The 25,505-nt window shown below is 38.9% G+C and overlaps 1 protein-coding gene across 1 annotated transcript; it reads right to left on the bottom strand.

Annotated features, from left to right (window-relative positions):
* Positions 1–6,303: 6,303 nt before the first annotated feature.
* On the bottom strand, positions 6,304–18,598 carry dusp10 (dual specificity phosphatase 10). The gene is made up of 4 exons (XM_018743932.2): positions 18,302–18,598; positions 16,175–17,004; positions 12,677–13,045; positions 6,304–10,675 (listed from the first exon to the last, which is right to left on the bottom strand). The coding sequence occupies exons 2-4, from the start codon at positions 16,956–16,958 to the stop codon at positions 10,410–10,412; spliced, it is 1,419 nt and encodes a 472-aa protein (XP_018599448.1). The 5' UTR covers positions 16,959–17,004; positions 18,302–18,598; the 3' UTR covers positions 6,304–10,409.
* Positions 18,599–25,505: the final 6,907 nt, after the last annotated feature.

The following is a 25,505-nucleotide window of genomic DNA, read 5'->3' as shown; positions in this document are numbered from 1 at the left end:
CGCACGGGCACTTTTCTCTTTTCTGCCGTCTGGAAAGTGGCTCAGGTCTATTCAAACCCGCACTGCTAGCTACAGGAACAGCTTTTACCCCTCTGCTGTAAGAGTATACAACAGTCACCAATGTGCCATCTTTTGTAACTAGAACTGGACTGCTTCTTCCAGGCACATTGGTAGATTACACTGTTACTTTAAGCATTCTCATGTTTTGAGTTCTCTGGCTGTCTACTTTTATTTCTTGTTATTATTGTTACTGTTATTTATTGTTATTGTTATTGTTATTGTTATTAGCATTACTCATTGTCATTGTCATTGCTATTTTGTTTTGTGCAGTATTTCTGTTGTTTCTGTTCATAGTCTGTGGAGAAGCATTCAAGAAGAATTTCATAATACTCGCACATGGTACTTGTACCTATGACAATAAACTTGAAACTTGATAGACTGTATTTATAGAAAATGTATTTGTGACAATGGAAATAGGAAAATGTAGAGAATTAAAATTACACTAGCTGACAGAAAGTACAAACTACTGTTGATGTCAAACAGACTACATTTGAGGTAAAAGGCATAGTAAGATGATGGGGAAAAGGGCAGCTGCATTTTTCTATCACTGAACTGATGAAACAAAACCGATTAATAGATATAAATGGAATCAGCCAGGTTAGAGATACAAAGATACATATATAAATTTGAAGCAGCAAAGGTAGGTGGTGAACTCAAAGGTAATTGCAGAATGTAGGCACATATGCACTTCACAGCTGATGTTGTTTTAATGTATTCCCTGCATTTGCAGAAAGCAACTTTCCTCTGACAATTGAGCGCTCCCTGAGGGTCCTCTGCATCCCACACCAAAAGTAAAATGCAATGATCAAGCAACTGCTGTTCTCATACAGAGTGGAAAAACAATAATAAACACTCCAGCTGAGGAGACATCAGAATTTGTCATAACATGTGGACACTATTGTTTGCAAATCAGATGATTAGCTTCATCAAATTCTGTACAAACATTATTGCCCAGCAGTTGGTTCTTTTTCTAAACCACAAAATATGTGCATAAATTGTTGACACTCATTCAAGTGCATAAACATAAGGAAAAACATCATACAACATCAGCAAGATCATCAGTCACAATGTCTTTTGTATATGTCTCAAGCTTAAAGACAGTTGAAAATTAGTTACAATTTTCAAAAATGTGTGCTTTGATTCTCAGAAAAAAAAAAATATTTTAAGAAATCACAGAAAATCCTCAGTATCTTCCTTTATGTAGTGTTGTTACATTTTAACTGTATAAATTAGAGAAACTTAACAGTTCCTTTAAGCGTGTCACTGTTTATAGAGACAAAAAAATGGTGAAAATGATCATGTACATATTGGACCTCGTTGCTTTCTCCCTCTGTGTCTACCTGGTAGGTAAATGGTGATGATCAAAAATTAGTGTATTTTTGTACAGAATTTGGACATTATAAGCTAAATAGTGTGCTATTTGGTCTTTGCACAGCACCTAGACTTTCCAGAGGTTCATTAAACATATGGTAGGGGACTAGCACTAATACTATGCTAATGTGATTTTCCTGCTCCTTTTACAATTAATGTCAGCAGTTTCCTTGTGGGTGGGGGGCATGGTGGCGCAGTGGGTTGGGCCGGGTCCTGCTCTCCGGTGGGTCTGGGGTTCGAGTCCTGCTTGGGGTGCCTTGCGACGAACTGGCGTCCCTTCCTGGGTGTGTCCCCTCCCCCTCCGGCCTTACGCCCTGTGTTTCCAGGTTAGGCTCACCTCAACCCCATATGGGACAAGCGGTTCGGACACTGTGTGTGTGTGAGTTTCCTTGTGTCCTTACAATGTCAACAACCGCTTGTCCTGAGCAGGGTTGCAGCAAGCCGGAGCCTATCCCAGAAACACAGAGCGCAAAGCTGAAGGAGGAGGAGGGGATACACCCCGGTTGGGATGCCAGTCCGTCTCAGGGCACCCCAAGCAGGGCTAGAACCCCAGACTCGTCACACAGTGTCACTGGCCAAACCTGCCACACCACCACCCCCCCACCCCCAGAGAAAAACCTTCAGTACAAATTAAAGTTTGCAATAGATTATTTTTCCTGTAGACGCATGCAGACCAAGAAAACTTGAGAAAAGTGGGTAAGGGTTTGAAACCAAACCAAGCTGATCACTTCCAATACCTCTTGCAGCAAAGCCCACTAATGTGAACTCTTTGGAACTGACACTACCACATTAAGTCAATTTAGGATGAACTGGCTTTTATTAATATTTTGCAAAGTCTATGTTTCTGTTCTGGCCAAGGGTAGTCTATCTCATGTAAAAGAATGAACCCAGAAATAAAGGGTCCCATTCCAAATTCTCTCTAAGGGAAATAGTTTGAGGTTGACATCATCAACAGTCAAGGCCAGACATTCATCAGGGCAAACCAGTGGACCATAACATTTCATTTTCCTTAAAAAACGCTCCTTTATGTGAACACTACAGTATTTTTTGAGCCACAGGGTGTGTGACAGTGATGTGCAGAGGTCTAGTCAGTCTGTGAGATAATGTATTAATTTATACTAGAGCCCTTTAACTGGGCTTGGGGGAAAACAACCATTTTTAAGAATATCATTGCTCTCAACTGTGTTTGTCCAGAACCTTGGGAACATTTTATCATAGTGAGTCTTCTTGGACGTGTCTACCTCCATACGTAAACTACATGCAGCCTTCAGAGGTGTCATGTGTGGTTACAGTGAATTGCAAATGCAATATATTCCATTAACAAACTGTCAAGTTCCCAATGTTGAATATTCTAAAAGTATGGGACAATATGACAAGCATAGTCAATTTCTAAGGAATTCTCAAAAGTTAAGGTGTAAGTAAAACAACCTAACAAAGCAGTCCTTTTAGGCTTGTGACCTGCTGTTGAGCTATTTCCTCAAGTTGAATGCAGCAAACCAAACAACTGTAGGCTGGGCAGGCAGGGAATACAGGTTTGGTGGTGGAACAGAAAATGTCTTCACTTGTCTTGGAGACATGGGAAAATGTTATGTTCTGGGTCATTTGTAGCAAAGTAGCAAATAACAAAAAATGAAAGATTCTCACAGTGAAGAGAAGTACTAGACTAAACACACGAACTTGTAACTATAATTTTAAAGGTCACAGCGCTCCCAGCACAGGCATCCTAATAAGCTATCCTCACTTCATGTGTTCGGCTGGTACTGTTCTCCTCATTTTCACTGTATGGATGTTATCTATTCATTAAAACCAGTTGGTGAACAAGTCATTTCAATCATTACTCCTCAGTGTTCCTGTGGGCAACTTCTCTGTGCTCATGTTGCAGAGGACAGCGAGTGTCACTAATGATTCACAACATAATAATAATCACTTCAGATGTTAACAAAAGTCATAGCTTTAATATTTAAAACAAACAACCTAAACCACTCAGGGGAGGTTTATGCAAGGTTACATCTGTAATTGAGCCCCGAGACACAAGAAAGGGGTTCATGCGGTGGCTCTAATGTCACACACACATGGCGTGTTTTGAATCAGGAAGGAGGGGGGGTGTTCATGTTTTAATTCTGATTAGGCTTAATTGTGCCCACCCGATAAGGCACAATTGAATTGAAATTGAAAAATTGAATTTATTTGCTTCTAAAACTGAATTTTGGTAAACCAGACTCTTTTACATCTGGGTAAGTGTCTGTTTTCAAAAATTGCTGTTATTCTGTTGCATTTCTTTTCTAACAAGATATGACAAAGTTATGAAGATTATTAGTTACATACAGCTTGTGTCTTAATCCAGGCATGAAATCTTATTGATCAAGTTTCCTTTTAGTGTCCTTCTATATGTCTGTTCTTTGGTGTGTGACAGATTCATATTCTGAGAATGTTAGAGCCACATCAATAGATTTCCCATCACATGCTTGGAGGCCCACTTTAATCACCTCTGTAAGGCTGTATGAAACGAGCAGCAGAGATGTTCATCTTTCAGAGAGAAAAAGTGATTAATCATTTTCCCTTGATAAAAAACAGCTGACTCCTCAGAAGCTTGTGATATAATTTGGAGACAGTTTCCACAGTAATGATTTCACCAAATGGAATTTAATTTTAGCATGCAAACTCCTACAGACAAAATTCAACAATTTGCTGTAGTTAATCAGTATGGGAGGTATGACGCTTAAATATATTTTTGGAAGTAAAACAAATGTAGGAGATGACATTGTGGGAAAAGTTTTAATTACTGTGGAAGTCCGGTTTTTGTGCTCTGAATGCGTATCATTTTATACTTTAGCATACAGTAACTCTTATCAAGAAGTAAGGGAAATAGATATCCTTTTTAGATTTTAAAAATTATAACCGCTCCTTTACGCTGTATGGTTAGTAGAAGAGGACAGCTTTCTAATCGCACAAAATGTAGTTCACCTTTTGACGAGGAAATCACACAACACGCATCCTAGCGCTGCCCCCGAGTAGAGAGACACTCTACTACTAGAGACTTGTTTATAGTGTTTGTGTATGTTATTGCGCTGTGACATTTGAAACTGTCCAATGGTGAACGCTGTTCAGCTGAAACGTCCTCTCTGGATTATTTCAGAATGTATTTTAACTATGCCCTTCCACTCCCTCTTCGCCATATAAAGCGCTGGGTGTGAGCAGGCTTCCTCTTGGGCCTGTTGTCTGAGCTTGCCTTTCCTAATACGTCCAAAAACACAGGCCCAAGGCCACATGCAGTGCCGCTAAGATCAGGGCTATTCTGGTGCCGCCGGGTTGTGGAGTGCTGATAGGGAAGGATTAATGAGCCGCTCTGCTCATCAGTTGTAATTAGAAACAACACTAAAACTATTTTGGGCCTGTTCCTATGCAGAGAACTTGACCTGCTTGTCCATGATGCCGCTTTCCCTCTCCTGTGTAACAAGGCCTAAAGGGCTGGAGTAAATATAGGATCTGCCGGGGGAAATGTGACACGAGGTTCAAAGGATAAGTTTAGACAATTTTCAAAGCTTATTTGGTGGCAAGTCTACTCATTCTTCCTTAAACTTCAGATTTAAAATAATTTTCATCATTCAGGAAAATTGTTGTATAGCTCTAGCAACGATATTAATAGCTTAAATAGATATTACTGAAGTCGTATACTGTGTGTATATCAATATACATTTTCGTGTATGTAAGTTTAAATTTAAACCGCTTTCAATTTTAAAGCAGCTCAGGAGAAAAAAGTTTTGTATTTTTAGAAATATTGCCCACCACGTTCACATCATGCAGTGAATGCATGGTACTGTTCCCCGCCGTGGTGTTATTTGGCTCGTACACTGCACAGCAGTTTGGCCAGAGTCCCCTCTGGGCCAGGCACACTGAGCAGCCCTGACCTTGTGTGCCTTAACCGCTATTTTGTCACTGCTTGCTGCAGTCACAGCATGTCATCTCTACACGTTACACGCACTCCTAGAGATGCGCAGCTGAGCCTGCACATGGCCTGGTAAAGCAAAAACAAGAGCAGCAGGCTGTTAAACTGCAATTTTTGTAGACCACTGAGATGTAGTTCAATACAACAGGCAAGTATTGGCTATTTACTTAAAAAACTTTACCTCAAAGAATAAATGCTGGTCTTTTAAGTACTACTGTATACAGACCAAATATAGATTCAGTTATTCAGTTATACAGACTTTAGCATGGTGCAGGGTGGTCAACTTTCCCATGCAGTTCTGCACTATTTAATGAAAAGGATCTAAATGTAATCACAAGACAAATGCACTCAATTTTTATCGTTAATACATTTTTGAAATTTGCTGTCTAATGTGTACATTAAAATATGCTCCCTCTATTTATACTAACATATTCACTGCACATGTTGAGTATTGTACTTCACCAGAGTGTATGTGCTTTGCATATTAAATTAAATACTGCAGACACTGTGTGCATGTGTGTGTGGAACAGACAAGAGTATATCAAAAAGTATCTGAAAAATATTCAAACTTATTCTCTTACAGTTGTATAATTTTAACTGTATGGAGATCCAGTGAAACAAAACAATATCCAGCTTCTATTGCTGTTATCTGATTTGCTGTTCTAACATTGCATTTTTTATGCCATTTCTTAAGCAAAGTTAGGTTTAATTACATTTAAGATGGTATTAGAAAATACGTTACGTAATGTTCCATAACACAAAACTATATGGAGATGACACACAAGAGGTTTATTCAATTTTTGTTTATTTCAGTCTTCACGAGGAAGGTAAGGAACTACAAAATTACAATACTTAAACTTTGACAGTTTAAGAAAAGAGAATAAATAATTTGGAAATATTTAACAAGTCATGCAAAAGATGTGGAAGAAGGCCTCCGTAATTATAGCACCCTTATGAAAAAATAAATCCTGCTGTTTATAAGTCAGTGCAAAAATATTAATGATTTATGCATAGAAATAAAATAATGAACGCAGACAATACCTATTGGACAACAGACTACAGGCACACACTAAGTGCATCTGTACTTGTATGAGCAACACAAGCAGCTCAACGAAGCAACACATTTCGGAAGCATACCTAGTGATGAACATTTCAAATCAAACAAGACAAATAATGTGTGGACCTTACACACAAAACCAGAACCAGGACCATTTCACCATTGTCAGAAATTCAAAACCACCTTGCTTGAGCATTGCAAACAGTCTGCATAAATCATGTGGCTCAGTCAGAGCCAGAACATCACGGGATATATTTGGCATGTTGTGTTCTTGTAACTAAAACACAAAATGGCCATGCTATTTTTTGCTGCACAGCAATATGCAGTATTTGTTTGAAACACAGTTATTTCTCACCTGTATATAGGAAGCGCTTCTGCTTTTAAATACAATAGGAAGAGAGTGAATATGCGTGGACAGTTAGCACATATTTTTGAATGTTATCACATTGGCTCAGAACAATGTTTCTTTCCAATTACACATACCTGCTTTTAACAGATAACAATATCGAGCAACCTTCAACAACTTTCACATTAAACATCCTTACGAGTGAACAGATACCAGCAACACACTATTCCAAAAAGGCCCATTCCACATTGTTCATGGATTGCCTCATATATCCAGTCCTTCAAACTCATCATTTGAGTGAAAGTTTACTGTTCCTATGCATATGCATATATGTACATGCACAACTCACAGTCATACTCATGAACGTATGTAAACGCAGAAGCCTTTTGCTCATGATCTCTCGTATTTTAAGCAAAAACTACGTTTGACCCAATGGTAGTCCAGAAGCTAAGTATATGATTTCAAAGTGACACTTGCAAAGATTTATAGACATATTATGAACAATAATATAAGATTAATAAGAAGAACAAACTTTGGTTAATTGCCAGTAATTTCATGTATAGGGATCCATTTCTTATTTTATAATTGTTTTCAGCTCATATTGACTGTACTGCTGACATTTTATGTCAACTGAAATGCAAGAAAATGTACCAGCTGAAAAAGAGAAATATCAGAAACGTAATTATCAAAGCCTTGGTAAAAGAATGTAGTTATCTTAACCTGGTAGCAGACTAGCTAGATGGCATCGAAATAGATAAACTGAATGCCAAGTGTGATTCAATTCATTTCAGTTTAACTCCAGTAAACATCAGAAACAAGGATATGTCCTTTGCCTTACACTACAACTTAAGATTTAATAGCATTGTAAGGGTTTCCTTCTTGTTCAGTAAAATCGTTTTATTTTTACAAAATTGCATGCCGGTCACTCCTCAGAAATCCTCTGCCATGCTATTACTGGGACATGCTTGCATATGTCACTCTTCCTCACTGTGTTCTGGATCTGATCACAAACAAATGACATGCTGGTGTTCTGTAGAGGTATATGGTATAGAGAAAAGGACAGGAGTTGAAAACATTTATTCTCTTTTGACAAACATTAGACATGGTTATGAATAAGAAATAGCTAAACAGAAGAACACTAGTAATTTTCTGTGGGAATACCACATGTCTCGAGCAAAAAAGCAAACACGTATATGCAAGAACACAGTGTGTTAAAGAAAGCTTCTTCATTTGCTTTCATTTATTAGAGAAGTGTTGAATCATCTTTGTGACAAAGGCGACGGTTTGTGCTCAGATATCCAAACTGCATAGACTGCTGTTTTCTGCAACAGAAAAACTATATCACATGCACACATAACACATATATTTTTCCATATTCACCTCATTTTACTCTGAAAGTTAAAATCCTTTTAGAATTAAATTGGATGGAAATCTGAAGAAAAAAAAAAAAAAAAAAAACTGTTTTTCCAAGATTATGTCTCACTAAGTAGGGTTCTACTGGGGCATAAATACAAAACGAGAACCACAGTCCCAAGAAGTCATTTTCAGTTGCAGAAACTCCGGCATAACATTTAATGCAAACAGGCTGCAGGATTATATGAGAAGTGCTGTAAAAGAGGGTACAAGGGAAGCACATTGTGATGCCAATCTTTCCCAGCCATTCAAAAGTTACCTAGAATTAACTCTGCAATGTCAGTGTGTGTACTGGAAACAATATGTTGCATATTGAACAATATATGCAAACCTGCCAAGTAGCATAGATAAACTTTTTTTTGTTCAAATATAGATTTGTTTCAATGTCGAAGTAACCACAGCCACCTATGTAATGATTTTGACTCTCAACTTTTTTTAAATAATTTAAAATATCTGTATACCCAATTCCCTTAGAAGATGTGTCCTCCAGTTGTTGAGAGCTTTGCTGTTCTGTAAATGTTAAAACAAAGATTTTTAATCAAACTTGGACGGACATGTGATACCATGGGGAGCTATTACTCCAGTTAAAAGTAAGTAGGGCCACTATAATTATAAAAAGTGCTGGGACGAGAAGAAATAGTACTACTACAATGTGCCAGAGAAACCTCCCTGGTATCCCTGGCTTACAAACACCAAATGTGAAACATTTTTATTCCATGACATTTGTTTTAATGCAAAAGTTTAACTTTTTGGGAAGACATCAGTCCTGAACCTGTTTTTTCAATGGTTGCAGATGAAGACTGGATTACTGCCTTAAAGAGGGCCATGAGGTAAAATATGGATTAAGGCAACCATACTGGCATTATTACAGAATGGCAACATCATGTATTGTGGAAAATCAGACTACTGCATAGCATGACCTGATGTGTCCAAAGATTAAACAAGGGCTACTTTTTTTAAAACCCAGCCTCTACCTATAACCTCTAAACATGCCGTTTAAGGTTACAGTGGTACAGTGTGTATTTATCTTAAAATTAATTTCAGAAATTCCCATATCTGTAAAAAATATATATGTATGTTACAAATGAAATCAGAGTACACTAAATACAAGAGCACTGAACTTCTGTCACTAGAGGCACATGGATTAACCAAGAAAAAAGGCGCAATGAACAACAAAACAAGCCAAAAATAGAATACTCTGCAGTGTATGGTCTTACTATATACTGTACAAAAGTAAAAGCTATTTTGGTAGCTAAGTCTCTGCAAGTGCTGCCACCTGTTTCCTTTTAATCGACATGCATATAAAGCATCTTACAGAGTTAACTTTACATTTCAAAAAGAATAAATTACACAGTTTGGGATTTCTTTACGAATAGTTCACTCTGTGTGATGACTTCAATGAAAGTGAATATGGAAATATATTAAATTGCTGAAATATACAGAATTATTTGGATACTTTCAAGTCCTTTTAATTGAACAAATGAATGAAATTATATATATAGCTGGCAACAGCAGATAGCTATTAAGTGCCAAAAAGTTCAAGAAATTTTTGCCTCCCTAACAAACTTTTATGGCAAATCATACAGCACAACACTTGTAATCCAAAACTGAACTAAAAAACATCATCATCACCCACAAGCTGGAAAATGTTTAATAAGCACTCAATTATGTACACAGATCCAGCTCCTGAAGCATTCCACGATGAAATTATTGCACAGTAAGCCACAGAGGGCATATTCTGGTCAGTGCCCCGATCCCCATGTTTAAATTCCCCATATAAAAATAGAGCAAGACCATGAACACACCAAACAAAAGTGTTTGGTTTTACATGGGCACACATCAGGCCCCTTTGGTTGTGGCCACTACGGTCATTACAAGACACCTTTTGAGCAACCTCAGTCTCTTGCCACTGGTTAGGGGACGACACTCTGGGCCTCTCACTCTGCATCTGCTCGTGCATATACCTGCACAGGCATCATGGCTCCGCCGTTCTCCGTACTTCTCCAATGCAGCCAGTATTCCAGGGCTTATGAACAGTTCCCTGCCTCGGGGAGGAAGGCCTCTCCCAAACTCATCCTCCAGCTCAGCCAGGTCACTCTGAAACCCAGCACCCCAAGAGCGCAGAGAATGCTGGGCAGGGTATTCTTCCTCAGAATCAAATGACCAAAAGAATGATCTCTCCCAAACTTTTATTTCTCTTTTTGTTTTTTCCTTTGTTAAACGATGGTCTCAACTCCAATGAGCTTTGGTGTGAGAATCCGCGGTGTGATGCCATTGTTGAGATCCTCTTCAAACTCCAGCAGCTGTCCCATAAAGTTGAGGTTAGGAGAAATTATTGGTCTCCTAGTTTTGACAAACTTGTAGGCATCAGTCATGGTCATCCACGTGTGCTTCATCAAGTATGCAATCACAATGGTGGCAGAGCGGGATACTCCAGCTTGACAGTGAATCAGCAAGCCTTGTCCAGCTTGATGTGCTTCTTCTGTTGATGAACAAAAAAGAATACCATAAACTAGATACATTAAAAAGAGTTAAAAGGAAGGTACAATAAAGCAGCACAACACCCACGTGAAGATGATCAATATCCTGTTTACAACAAGTGTGTATCACAGTAAATGGCCCAAGTGTATTCCTTAAAAACGATTCTATAGATTCTGCACTTTTATTCTTACTATTAGTATTCTATTTAAATTACGCTTGTACAAATATGCAGATTACTTAAAATGGTTGACTCCACCTGTAAATATGTGCATATGAACTCCATATCAGATATTCACGTAAGGTGTAAATGTTCATGCACTATAACTTTAAGATCATGCCCCCATAAACCTCTACAAAGCTACTCTTGTAATGTAAATGTTTATATATGTATCTCAAAAAAAATTACTAAGAAGGTGATTTGGAATCGTGGATACTGGGATAAAGTTTTATGCAACTACTCGTGTGATGAAGATTGGTTCATATGGTGGAAAGAAAACTAACTGCACTTAATCTCTTTCTGCTGATGTAGTGCACAAATTGTATTTTCTATGGGATGTATGTCATTTTGGAGAAAAGTGTCTGCTAAATTAATAAATGTAAACGTAATATTAACTCAGTCAGAATCGGAAACTGCTTGCATTGGTCTTGAATGAATACAAAAAAGGTTACATTTGCAACATTTCACTAGCAAAAAAAAAAAAAAAAAAACAACTCTCCTTTCTGTATCAGAATACACTATGAATTTCATTATGCCTTGATTTCAGTACACATCTGTACAATGCTTCAGTTTTGTTTTTGCAAACCCACTTTTATCCTCTCTTAATTAGCATAAAACTATTGTCTAGCAACAACATCAAAAGCTTTTGTTTACTCTAATTAAGTACTTGACCAGAGGTTTAAAATTAAAGGCTCATTTCACCCTTACAAATAATTACACCTGTGATATATTAACATCAAGCAGAAAACTGCTTCTGGACACAGTTAAGAAAATATGTATTCCATTTCTTTTATAGTCTGAGTTCCCTGATATTTTTTCAGTTTAACAAGAAAACTATAGTACTGTCACATCCATTTCCCTATATAAAGTGTTACTGGTGCACCACAGTAGGTGCTAAGTAGTAAGAATTCAGGTCGTTCCTATGAAAACAGGTTAACACTCCTGCTATGTGCAAGCTTCCATATACAGTGATTTTATTCATTAGCACTCCAACAATAAACTGGCATTTCAATTTAGCTCCAGCAACTGCTCTCTACTGCTGACTCTCTAGCAACGCTCAGTCTACTCCAAAATGAGCAGGCCATAAAGAACAGCCATATTTACTACTGAGCTCACCGTAGTCTTAAAATAATTTTAAACACATGTCCTGGGCCAGACAGGGGGTGTGGTGGCACAGCGGGTTTGGCCTGTGCCTGCTCTCTGGTGGGTCTGGGGTTCGAGTCCTGGCTGGGGTGTCTTGCGATGGACTGGTGTCCTGCCCAGGGTGTGTCCCCTCCCCCTCCAGCCTTACGCCCTGTGTTGCCGGGTTAGGCTCCAGCTTGCTGCGACCCCACTCGGGACAAGTAGTTTCAGACAGTGTGTGTGTGTGTGTGCACCCTGGGTCTTGCTGAAACTCATGATAAGTCATGCAACTCATGGAATTAATGTATAGATATGACTTCTACATTCAATGATGTCGCAGCAGAATAATTTTACTGCCAACAAATCAGCTTTGTTAGTCTACGCATATTTTCCTCAACAAAATTAAATTGCCCTAATTTCTTTCCTGTTTCAGAAATAAAGATAATATCTCAAAATAAGAGTCCCATTTAAAGGGCAATTTTAAACCTCCATCGCATCCACTAATGTTTCCACCTTATTTTTAACTTAATTTTTCATTTCATGAATCTTGTCTCGTTCCTTTGCATCAGTTCCACACTGCTCTTTATGTAAACATAAAATGAGGGCAAAGAGACGCAGTGAAAAAGCCAGGGCTGTGTTAATACACATGAACATTTTACATACCAATGAATTCAAAAGCCTCCTCAAAGTACTGCCTGAGGTTCTGCTTGTTGCTGTCCGTGGCAGGGAGGCGCTTGTAGTTGAAGAGGCCCTTCTCATAGTGGTACAACGGCAGATGGGTGGTTACATTGAGGATGTACCCAATGTTCAGCCGCTGCATTAGCTCCATGTCCTGAGCGTCATGCTCATTCCCCAGGTAGAGGAAGGGCAAGATGGCAGTCAGCTCTGCGTTCTCAATGTCAGGTGTAGAGGGCAGGGAAAGAGGCACCCCTGCTGACAAGGCAGATGCCCCCCCAGAATCCAATCCCTCCTGCAGCTGTAGGGAGTTGTCGCAGAGGTGTTCGTAGCTCTGTCTGAAACTACTGAGGCCTCCTGGAAAAAAAGCACAGCAATGGGGTAAATCAAAAACCATATTAAATCATACTGACTGGGCCACTGCTACAGGTGCTCATACTGGGAAACCTCAGTATCATTCTGTGTTTCACCAAGCACATATTCTTCACTTGGATATTTGTTTTAATTTTATCATTTATGTTTGCATTATTCCGTTCTCCTATTTTTAGCTTTTCAGATCAAGGGAATTAAGTTTCACTGAGCCATTCTACTCAGTACTGTATGACTGGAAAGATTCCAGTGACCTTTGCTATACCACTGAAAACAGCTACCAATTATTGAGATTTCCAATTATGATAAATATGTATACACCAAAAAAACAAATGCCATTCATATTTTCCTCAACATATAAATTACAAGCTTGAAATCAGATTTATGCAGCTTGTGAAAGCAGACTACTCAGTCATACAGCCCTTGAGCACCTGTTAGCATTACATCACTAACCGAACCCTCGACCAATACTCACAGGCTTGAGATATTAAACAAAGTATCAGTTAATATATTGTTCACATTACAAGCGATGATGACATGCCAAATGACCTCACCGTATACTCTCACTACATCGCCATGGAAATGAGCAGGTGGGGATATTTTATCCAGAACCAGGGAAGTATAAACTGTGTACTTACTATAGTATGCCCTAAAACAGTTCAACAGACCCTTTACTAAGTAAAGGTGGTGTTTTGAATTTGTAAGCAGTTTTTTTAAAAAAAAAAAAAAAAAAAAACACAACTGCAAAATTACAGCTCACAGCTGTAACTGGCATGAAGGATTTCACATGAACTATTTTCCATTTATATTACAGGAATCAATTTCTCCAGTGAATCACCTAAATTAATTTAACAACAGAATTTAGAGTAAATCATTAATCTATTCAAAATGTAGCAGGTGTTACTAAATGTATTTTGCTGCTGAGTTTATATATTTCTTTCTTTTTCCAAATGTGTTTGATCATTTCGAAAATGAAACCAACTAAACCTGTTCAAGCAAGGCTAAATGGCATCTACATTTCATCAGGAAAGTACCTTCAAGAACACATTCACTTCTCAACATCCTGTTACCGCTCTGAATTTACCACATCACAAGAAGCATCAAAAGGGCATACCAGCACTGTTTTCAGCAGCTCAGAACACAAAATTAAAGCTGGACAGTTTACACAAACTGGTTGCACTGCATGTCTAAAGGGTAAAAAAAATAAATAAAAAATGTGTGTGTACACTTAGAAAAATCCTGCAACTTCCTGTTACTGTTGTAAACAAGCAACTGTGAAGAACAGGTGGTCAATACAAGCAAAGTCGACGGTAGATGTTCAGTAAATGTTAGACAATCTGGTGAACTGCTTGACAAAACTGAGCAACTGCTGTACAACCACACATGCTTCATTCGGCCTCTAGTTTTCCTTGATGAACCTTTTGGCTGAGTAGGAAGATACAGCAAGACATTTCAAACGTGAAGAACAATAATCATAATACTGCATAAATACAGCTAAAACTAAGTTTGCCTGGTCATTTTAAGAAATAATGAAATTTTTATGAGCAATGTGCCTGAATAATTTCATTAAAACTGTTCCTGTCTTAGAGACAAAATGACAAACGCGGACACTGAAATGACATTTCAGCACAGAAAATGGTTAACACACACTTTAAACCCTTTCACTGACTATGAACCAATCACATCTTCTTTAAGCACAAAGATCTCCTAAAGGAAAAAAAAAAAAGTTAATACTGCAATGCCCAATTAAAAGTTAGTTTTATTTCATCACGATGTCCTCACTAAACTGCTAAGGACAGTAAAAAGATATCGGCAGAATTACACATAGGAAGGATTTTAAAGACTAAGGCGGAGTGCTGAAAGCCAAGAGCTTTCATCTTGCCTTTTCAGGGAACAAAAAACACATACTCCTGAGACGGTCCTCGGGCAGTCAGCCTCTCTCACCCTTGATTCTGCTCTCAGATAACAGCAATCCAGAGGGCTTCCTCATGTACTGTCTCCAAACAGGAGGCATAATGCGTGCAAATGACATTAAGGTGCTACGATCATATTCTTCCCAGCACGACAGCGTCTGCAGCACAGACATTCTTGGCCCCTGGGACTCTGCTGCTTTACACCACAGACAGAGAAAGTGGCCCTTGGCCAAAGGCAGCTGCTAAGACAGAGCTCACTATTTACAAACAGCTGCCATGCAATGGCTTCAGTATTTCGTTTTGCCAGGCATGAGAGCCAAGTTCAATAAGCCTTTTGTGTTTTGGATTCCATTTGTTCTGTATATTATACACAAATACCTGCAGACTGCATTAAACACTTGGGTGTTCAGCTAAGGACTAACATTAACCTTTAACAAATGGATGGATGTAATGGAAAATACTGCTTCAGATGACAACAAAAAGTTTCCTCGGTACATGTAATGGCAGTACATGCATACAAACATTAAGAAACACCGACACTTTGGTAACTGCTATGTATTTGATTTTGGAGGCAATCAAGCAATAAACGTGTCCTAAGACCATCTCCTCACGGTGATGCAGACTCGTATATTGCACCTAAAACACAATTAGAAATTACTTATCTTTGCAAGCCACCCATTTTTCCCCCAAATGCTGAACTTCTTCCTAATGTAACATCTAAAACATTTACAAGGAGAAACCTACACAAATCATGCATCTTCGGAGGACCAGCACACATCAAAAACCTTTAAAAGATAAAGCCAGCTTTGTACTTTAACACTTGAAACTTCCACGAACATTCTAAGAAGAAATACAAACACTACATCTCAAAAATTAAGAGTACATGTTTATTTTGCGGCAGAAAGAGTTTTGGCTTTGGACAGAAATCCCTTGGCATCTGCTGCAGGTGCACTCAGGAAGTCAAACCCCTCCCACAGCCGGCCTGCTTCAGAGCTGGATATGCTGCCTCCATGGAACTCGGTGAACGAAATTGCTGACACAATGCAGCCTTCTCATCCACTGATTAATCAATAAATCCAAACTAATGTATGTGCTTCAACTAAGCAACAAACCTTTCTCAGGCCGTTCAGAATTTTGATAAAAAATGCCCTGCCCCCTTACAGCACCCACGAGACACCAAATCAATTGGCAACATGTTCTTTACCTTTCAGAACAATGGGGTCTTTCCCTTCCCTCCTAAGTGATTCCAAAACAACGTGCAAAGGTTGCGACGGCATCACTCTGCTGGGATCGTTCGTGCTGTCATCATAAACCACAATCTCTTTAGAGAAAATCCCTTTGAAGGAGTCCTTGCCTTCCCTGCACGAGATCAGGTCCAAAACCGTGATCTTTCCCTGTTGCAGCCTACGGCGGCTGATCTTGTCTGAGCAGCTGATGTGCACGGCTCCCCGGATGTGGCTTTTGTTGTACTCCATAAATGGCCGACAATCGATGACGACTGGCACAGGGCCAATTTGATGACCTTTAGGGCACCTGGTCATCTTCTTGGCCAACTCATTGGGATGGATGACGCGGACAGCAGACAGGGTCTTTGCTGGGCCAGAGGTGAGGATTCCAGCTGGCGCACTCAGGGCCTCATTGTTGTTAACCATCGGGCTGGTGGTACCCGCGTAGCAGACTCCGGAGCTCAAGTTAGGGCTGCTGACACTGACCTGGCTCTGGGTCTGGCTGTCCTTCTCGTAGGAGGTCACCGTGCAACAACTGGCGCTGCTGCATCCGCAAGACAACGAGCGCGTAGAGCCGTTGGATGAGGGCATATAAGTGAGATTGGTAGCCCTTATCTTCACCACAGTTGTGCTGATGACTGTCTTACTGGTGGTGGTGACAGAATCCAGGTAGCTGGCGTCCAAGCAGAGTTTGAGTTCCTGAGGTCGGACAGGCCTTGGGAGCGCCACCACAATTCTGTCGTCAAGGGGAGATGGAGGCATGGGGAGGCTGAGGGCAGGCAATCCAGGAAGAACTGAAGCACCCAGTCTAGAAGTAAACACAACCAGGAAGTAATCGTATTGAGCTCGGTTTAAAATGTAAAACCAACGCACACGGGAAAGTAACAAATTCGGTGGACTCATACACAATAAGAAAGCCAGTTTCATCCACATTTTTTGACATCAGCAAGCAGACCGAAACACTTACCATTAAAATACCTGATTGTAATTACAGGCCTGTGTTTATGCCTTAAATTCTCAAGTGGTAAAAATCAGAGTAAAAATCAAACCATAATTTGAGTGTAATTTTAGTGTACTATTAATCATTAAATACCGAGAATGAATTCAAACACGGGATCCTTAATTAAGACCTAAAATTAAACTCTTCGCCTTGGTATGTATAGCCTTTCCACAATTTGCTAAGCAGTCCGTTTGGGCACCAGTGATTCCCTGTATCAAATTTATTATTAAAACAGATCTTATGAGACAAGCACCTTACAGATGTCAAATCTTAAGGACAGGAGGAGTTAAGGACAACATTCACTATAATGTTTGTTGAGTTATATTTGTCTGCCCAAAAAAAAAAAAAAAAAAAAAAAAAACAGCCAATATCCACAAGAAAATGCTGCACCCACTGCAGTCGCGTTTCTGCACAACATGTCTGGGACAGATGAAAAAGCGGTCTGTTTTCTAAAAGACGCTTCATTTCTCGGTTTGGAGTGAAGATACGCTCAGGCTCACGCATAGGCTATGTTCATAGAGAAGAACACAGACACAGTCGCAGTAACATGGGTCGATGTGCGAAAAAATGAAAGGAATAAATTAATAACAGACACCGGCATGAGGACGTGCGGAGAATGAATATATACACGGGCTTGGCACCAAGCCGGGCTTTAACAAGTTTTTTTTAATTTTTTGAAAATTGTTTCATATCATAGTGATGGCTTTTGAAGCAGCTGCATTTATGAAATGCGCATGTATCATTCTATATAATTTATATATTATTATTGACTGATATCTACTACTTATTTCAAATTTGACTGCGGAGTATCCTATAATTTCAACTGCTACAAACTCACACACAGAAAAGATAAGATTCACTACGTAAAATTATTCATTTAATGCACTAAACACGTATAATCTTACTGCTGACCTGCCTGTTCTCGCTATGCCTTTAACTTCGCTAACAAAGGCACATTAAACGTTTGAAACGGATACAGCGAGTGAGTAGGAAGCACATCTCAGTCAGTGTTAGGTTAAAAATGCCACGGTAGTATGTGCACTTCAATTAAGTGAAAACTTTTTAGCTTGCTGTGTACATTTCATATTTTAAAAGGCTTACTTACATTTTGGTCAGCCGTATCCCCCAACGAGTACAGTAGCGCGAATTTAATTGTTGCCTTTTATCAGCGGTGTTGCTTCCATTCAGCCCGTCCCATTGCCATCAACCCGCAACATTTTTACTTTCAGCATTGCGCTCCTAGTAATATTATACATAAGACGGTCAACCAACCTAGAGAAGTACTATTTCACAACTGACGTGCGGAAGAACCAATGGAGGAATTGATTAATATTAAATACGCAATGATATAAAGCGAACGCCAACCCAAAAACGTAGGGGGTGGAGTTTGTCGGATGAAAAGTCAGCTTTCTCAGGTTCGCCGACTGAACAATGCTTAGGGTCCCGTGTGTGAGAGCGCGATGATGTCATTGGCGACCAATAGGAGAGCCGCGTAGCCGGAGCGAGGCGGAGCGGAGCGGTTAGGCTAATGGTGTAGCGCCTGCGGCGCGAACCCGGATGCGTGGCGGAGGACGCGCGTCCTTTTGTGTCGTTCGATGCTGCCGCGTGCGCGAGGTTGCGCTCGGAAATGTCCCTCACTATTTTCTGACACGAGATAAAAATGGCCCTGAAGTCATACTCGTGGCCGTAGGTGTTTTTGGCAAGATTATGCTTCAGACAAATAAGTGATATATGGTGTTACCAGTAATTGAAAATAATGAATACATGTTAGGTTATAGCAGGAGTACGAGCGTCAGTTAGGAACTAGACTTAAAATCCGGTTGTTACTGGTTCAAGTGCCAAGAGAATCCGCCCGTTACTCGTCGTGTGCCCTTAAGCGGTTTATATGAGCTTCAGAAATAATAGTGTGAATGGATAAAAGATGAGGTTAAAAAAGGTTCTTAGAGCAAATGCAAGCGCGAAGCTGTGCCCAAATAAAGCCTTGCTTGATAGAGCCACTGACTGTAAGAAGAGATCTTTTCCACGAGATCAACCCCCAATCAATCATTCAAGAGATATTCATTGGTATTGTATGTTTTAATATTAATTTGTCCTTTATATTTCTGGTGTAACAACCGTTTACACAAGTTATACAAAATTTGCTTATACATACTGAAGTCCTGTTTTAATGAACTTGTGTTTATGATCTTGGAACAATTTGTCAAGTAATAAACCAATGCTACTGTGACATTAATACTCCATTAAGAAATTATTTTTATTTGCACAAACAGAAAAGTGTCTCTGTGCAATCTTTGCATTTAACAGCAAAATCAGCAATGTTAACACTGGAAGAGTTTACATAGTCCCTGCTGACTCCCCAAAGCTGATGTAACTCCCTCAGAGTGGATGATATAATTTACACTCCTCTTTGAGTTTCCTTGCAATGTTTTGTCTACAGTGACATTTTAGCCTGTTCAAAACAAGGTTAGTGTTTTTACTGTTTTTCCATAGAGCCATAAAGTGACCTATCAAGCCAATGAAAAATGTCAGGTAGTATTATTGGCAGTAAATTGTGTTTTCTGGCTGGGTCCCCAGTATGAAAGTGCCAATCTGGCACACACTGTTATGCTGTATGACAGGAGTCATGCCACTCTGAGAGGCCCTCACCCGCATCCCAACCAGAAAAACATCTACATGCTCTATTTATATACCAAGGCAGCCTTGAACAATGCTGAACATTTATTATTGCTTCTATAAATAGAATCTGCTCAAGGGTTTATTTATAAATGCACAGTCGCTACTGATTTTAGTTTTCTAAATGAAATTCTAAGAGACTGGAATGTTCTTCTGTTTTACTAGAAGAAGATGAAGTGAGAGATAACTTTTATTTAAGAAGTCACAGTGAGAAAATCTAAAAATACTGTAATGTTAATATGCATAATATTAACCATGCCTTATGGCCTTATGAGGTTTCATATTCTCTTACAAATGCATAATGAATACATTCACTGCATCTCAGTACATATGAATACTGGTTGTGTGTTTTTTTTTAAATGAAGCTGTCGAATAACTATAAAAAGACACTGCACAAAATTTCCATTGTCCAGTTTAAAGACCTAACTGAGAAGGAGTGCTATAATAGTAGTAGTTCAGCAAATTGAAAAGAAAAATAATACGGTTCTACTGGAATGTCAATAAATAGAACTTGACTTATACACAAGTTTTATAATTTTGAGGCATCTTTCATTCAATACAATGCAGCCACTGAGTTTCAATTGTATTTCACTATTGCACTTAACGAGATATAGAGAACAGTGAGAATTCCCTGTCTGTCATTCTAATATACACAGCTGACAAGTTGCTGCTGCCAAAAAGAACAGAAGAAGATGCTTGGCATACAGCATACAACATCTGCATGCTTTTTTATTGTGCCATTATTAACCATAACTTATACTGGATTCTTGGGAGTTTTTTCATTTTCATTTACAGTCATCCTGGAGTTTCAGATGAAGCCCTCTAATTCTTTGTTTCTAACTTTTCCCTGTCTTTAGCTGTTTACTTTTCTATTTCATGTTGACTCCATATTCTTTCATTGCTTGCTTCTGAAGGATTGAGGTGATGAACAGAACTAATTTGACTGACTGCCTCTCTAAGCTAAAATTTTATTTTTAATGTAAAATAACACACTCATCTACAAAAATGTGAAAATTGTAATCAGGAGTCACAAGAAAATAATATACAAATTAAGCAAATGGCTTGTACTGTATAAGTCTGCACACATAGTGCTCAGTAAGTTGTAAAAAATATAATTTTCAGAGTTAACTGGAGCCTGCAGTCTGGACATTGGTTTGTGGTATTATGAACTCACCACTGGAAGATTCTAACCTTCTTCCAAAAAGCTCCCGAGAATCTAGTACCTCCGCTGCACCTGTCTGCGTCAGATCACAGTCTTCTCATAGCTGTGTAGGTTTTGTGAAACTTGTGTGTGCCCTTTAAAATTTAGAGGTTAGTCTTTTCACCAAGTCTGCAAATTTATAAAAAACACAGACTGAGACTGCAGTTTTGAAATATAATTGAAATAATTGTTTTACTAGACAGAATTATTTGCCCTGATGCCATAAATATTATTGCCTGCATTAGTTCAATTTTTTTATAAAACATCCATTTATGTCTTCATTAGGGTTTGTCAGTCTATCCAGAGAAGAAACAGAATATTCTTTTGAATATCATTTAATTATTTAAAAATGCAGTTTTTCAGATGTGCCTTGTGATTTTAAATAATTTGTAAACAGTCATACTGTGAACTTAACAGCTTGCATAAACAATATATCCAGAAATAATGAGGAGGAAAAGGACAGCCCAATATTTTATGGTCTGTTGACCTCTGTCCCTGAAATATTTTATTTTGAACCCTTTTAGTATTCATTATTTAAGTATTCATGAAACCATTTTCACCATCTCAGTATGATACAATCAGAATTGTTGTGATTACTAATTTATTTGGAAAATATTCTTATTGAGAGATATTCAGAGGTACAAAGGCATCATATAATTTGCATTTTTTAACAAAACAAATGAGGCAAAAATGAAAATAATCTAATAGCAGTTGCATGCTCAGTGCAATACCTGAAATTTAATCTTAATGTTATTGCTAATGGCCACATTCTATGCAGAGTGAGTTACTGAGAAGAATTAATATGATTTAGAAACACCAGAAAGCAGACCTTATTGCAAAACTGAAAACCTCCACAATCAAAAAAGGTCTGGTTAAAACCCACAACGACATCATTAAAATGAACAGACAGCAAAAGTAAGTACCAGATGTAAAAGAGATCCGCTTTGAGAAGGTGGAAGAGTGGTGAATGCCTCCGGCTGCTGTTGGTCTGATAGGTAGTACACTTCATTACGTACCTGTATTCTAAGCATCGGAATTTGACAAATGGCCAGTAGTGGAGAAGGTGGGTAGAGGTGGGAATGTGTGGAGAAATGCTCTGCTAAGGCTGTGTAGGTGTAATGTGACCAAGGGTAGGCTACACACCAAGGCTTTTGAAGGAATACAAGCTACAAATAATATGCAGTGGAGGCAGAGAAGTTAAAGCATGGCTTACATGTAGGTGGAAAGGGAAAGACCAGCAATGCTACAAAGTCACAGATGATGTGGGTGGGTCAAACAGAGTTAGCAGAGAGAGATCCAAGGATAGAATTATAGCAGTGCTACAGGTGAGCAGCAGAACAGCAGCCGGTGGATCGAGTAGGCAAGTGGGATAAAAACATCAAGGTTAAGTATTCACCAAGGAGTTAGTTCTGGGTAAGGGTATATGTCAGCAGCTAAAGACACACACACACACACACACACACACACACTTTCTGAACCGTTGCAGGAAGCCGGAGCCTACCCAGCAACACAGGGTGTAAGGCCGGAGAAGGAGGGGACACACCCAGGACGGGACGCCAGTCCATCGCAAGGCACCCCAAGCAGGACTCGAACCCCAGACCCACTGGAGAGCAGGACCCGGTTCAACCCACTGCGCCACCGCACCCCCCAGCTAAAGACAGTTAACACATTTTTTTCCTTGAAATTAAACTCAGCTTTTAAATGTTCCTTGTCTTGAGTATTATTTGCAATTATACATTTTACAGATTTATTTTGAAATTAATATTCAGTACAGCAACCCTGTATATACAATTTACTTCATATTTATCTCCAAAATGCCCATCAAAATCATTTGCATGTCATTTATGGAAGTTCTTCTTCTCAATATTTTTTTTGCCTTAAGGAGTACTTTGTAACTTTATTAAACAGTCAGCTAAGTGGGTCATGAGAGGAAATGTTTAAGATCATTGACCACAGGGCTAAGTACAGTGAGTGCATTGTCAAGTACAGTGAGAACATGGTAAATTGCAGTGAGCACATGGCTACGCAAAGTTAGCACATGGTCAAGCACAGTGAGAGCACGGTTAAATATAGTGAGCACATGGCCAAGTACAATGAGTACATGATCAAGTACAGTGGTCACATACTTCAGTACAGTGCAGAGGGCCCATGGCGACGTAAGAACGCGCTCAGATACGAATCCGCACATTGATTAAAAATATCTCTCTGCCTCAACACGTGTCCTCTTTTTCATCCACCCATTTACATGCCCAAGATTCCCCAAGTTTCTCACTACCAGTCAGTGTTGGTCTTCTTCCTGGACAGAATTATCTGTTGGTCTTGTTTGGTAACTGATGGCAGTTTTGCTATGTTTGCTATTAACGTTTTCCTTGTGTTTTTCTGCTTTCATTCTGATTATTGCAATTTGACAAAAAGACATCTAAGGCATTGTGTGGTGTTGTTGAAAAGCCAAAGCATGAAATGAAAGGTCTACTATTAAGTATCAGATTTACTGTAAGTGCTGAAAATCATCATTGAAGGGGAAACAGAATTGTATTCATGGTCCTTTACAAGTATGTAACTTCATATATAGTAATTTAGGAATTCTTAAATATTGAGTGAAAAGAAGATGTTTTGGGTGGCCAGGAACATGGTATAATTTTTCACTCTATATAGGCTCCAGATCACCACAGCCCTGCACCAGAGAAGTGGTCATCATATGATATATAAAAGTGAGCGAGATTATTACTACATTTTCACCTTACAGCCACACACACACACACACACACACACATACACACATTTTCAGAACCACTTGTCCCATACGGGGTCGCGGGGAACCGGAGCCAACTCGGCAACACAGGGCGTAAGGCCGGAGGGGGAGGGGACACACCCAGGACGGGACGCCAGTCCGTCGCAAGGCACCCCAAGCGGGACTCGAATCCCAGACCCACCGGAGAGCAGGACTGTGGTCCAACCCACTGCACCACCGCACCCCCTACCTTACAGCCAGTTTTGAGGAATAAATTGTGTCTGTATATTGGTCCATGTTCATATAGTTCAAAAAGTCCAGTCATTTATAAATAACTTGGTCTTTTTACGGAACTAAAGCTTCACAGTCATTTGCTTCACGAGCGAATAATGCAAATTCCATTGCACTGTGCAATTTTGTTTCTCATGGGACACATTTTGTCACAGCCTTGCCAATGTTGAACAAATGGTTTCTGCTTTAAAGCAAACACATTCTTTGATGCTGTTTTCGTTGAGATTTGGTGTCACCTGAGCCAAAGGTCTGCTGCAAAAATGTAAAGGTTAAATATCTGCCATAAGATTATCTTTCTGTTTTTGATGGGTTATGATAGTTTTATGGTGCTATGAGAAATTTTGCTTATACCTTTGTCTCTATAAGTCAAGTCACTTGGCTTCTTTTAGTCAATACTAAAATATAATTAAAGAAGATTCATCCTTTTGAAAAAAAGGGGTTTTTCTGTATTTATTTTTAGTATCATACTCCCAAATTTATCAAAGTCCATGTTGTCACATATTGTTGGTAATCTGAGGTACAGTCTGTGAGCTGACATGCTGTAGAAAGCACTACTGAAGAAAAAGTTAAGTGAACTGACTTGCAAAAATTCCTTACACTAATCCCTTATATCCATATTAGTATCTGAACTGTGCCAGAGAAGATATTTTCAAATAGAACAAATAATTCAAATTGTACTAATTTATCCCATTTAAGTTAAGTTTGGAAGATCTGCTCCTCATTAGTCAACCAGACGGGCATACCTTTTACCCAGAAGAGGGGGTGAATCATCCTCACAGTCACTTAGCAACGGCCAAATATTGTTTTGAGAACAGTCATGGAAGCAGACACACATATAGTCTGTGCAAAAGGGACGAGAAGACAGAGAGTAAAACAAAGCGCTTGCACTCTATAATTTCACAGACTTTAAAAAATATTCTATACTGATCATGAGTGTAACACATTATAAGAACAGTGCTGTGTTCTTTGCAGCTTAGCAGTCTAACAGTGTCAAGTAGGGGTGATATGTAAGTCTGTCTTCTTTATAATATATGCAGCATTTATAAAAAATGTAGGAGGCCATTTTTTCATATTATTAGAAACAGATGTGTCGTCAGTCTTTTATGAAGAATGTAAAACAGTAAACATCAAATGAAATCGTTCAAGTAGCTCTACTGATACAATATATAGAAAATTTTTTGCAGAGTTCCATCCAAATAATGCATTTTAACAGTATGATAATAGTGTTTTTAGGTTTACTTCGTTGATTACTAAAAACATAGATTGCATTGTTTCAGTTTTTTGCATATAATCCCATATGCATTCGTGTGAAACTGCCATTTGTCAACTGACAAACACTGGATTTACTTCAACCGGCCTTAAGTCAAAAACAACAACCTGGAAACAGTTAGACTACCACTGAAATTGAAACAG

This window comes from Scleropages formosus, chromosome 1 (genome assembly GCF_900964775.1).
Source record: "Scleropages formosus chromosome 1, fSclFor1.1, whole genome shotgun sequence".
NCBI lineage: Eukaryota > Metazoa > Chordata > Actinopteri > Osteoglossiformes > Osteoglossidae > Scleropages > Scleropages formosus.
Note: the sequence above shows the minus strand (reverse complement) of the source record. Positions and strands in the feature narration are given on the sequence as shown.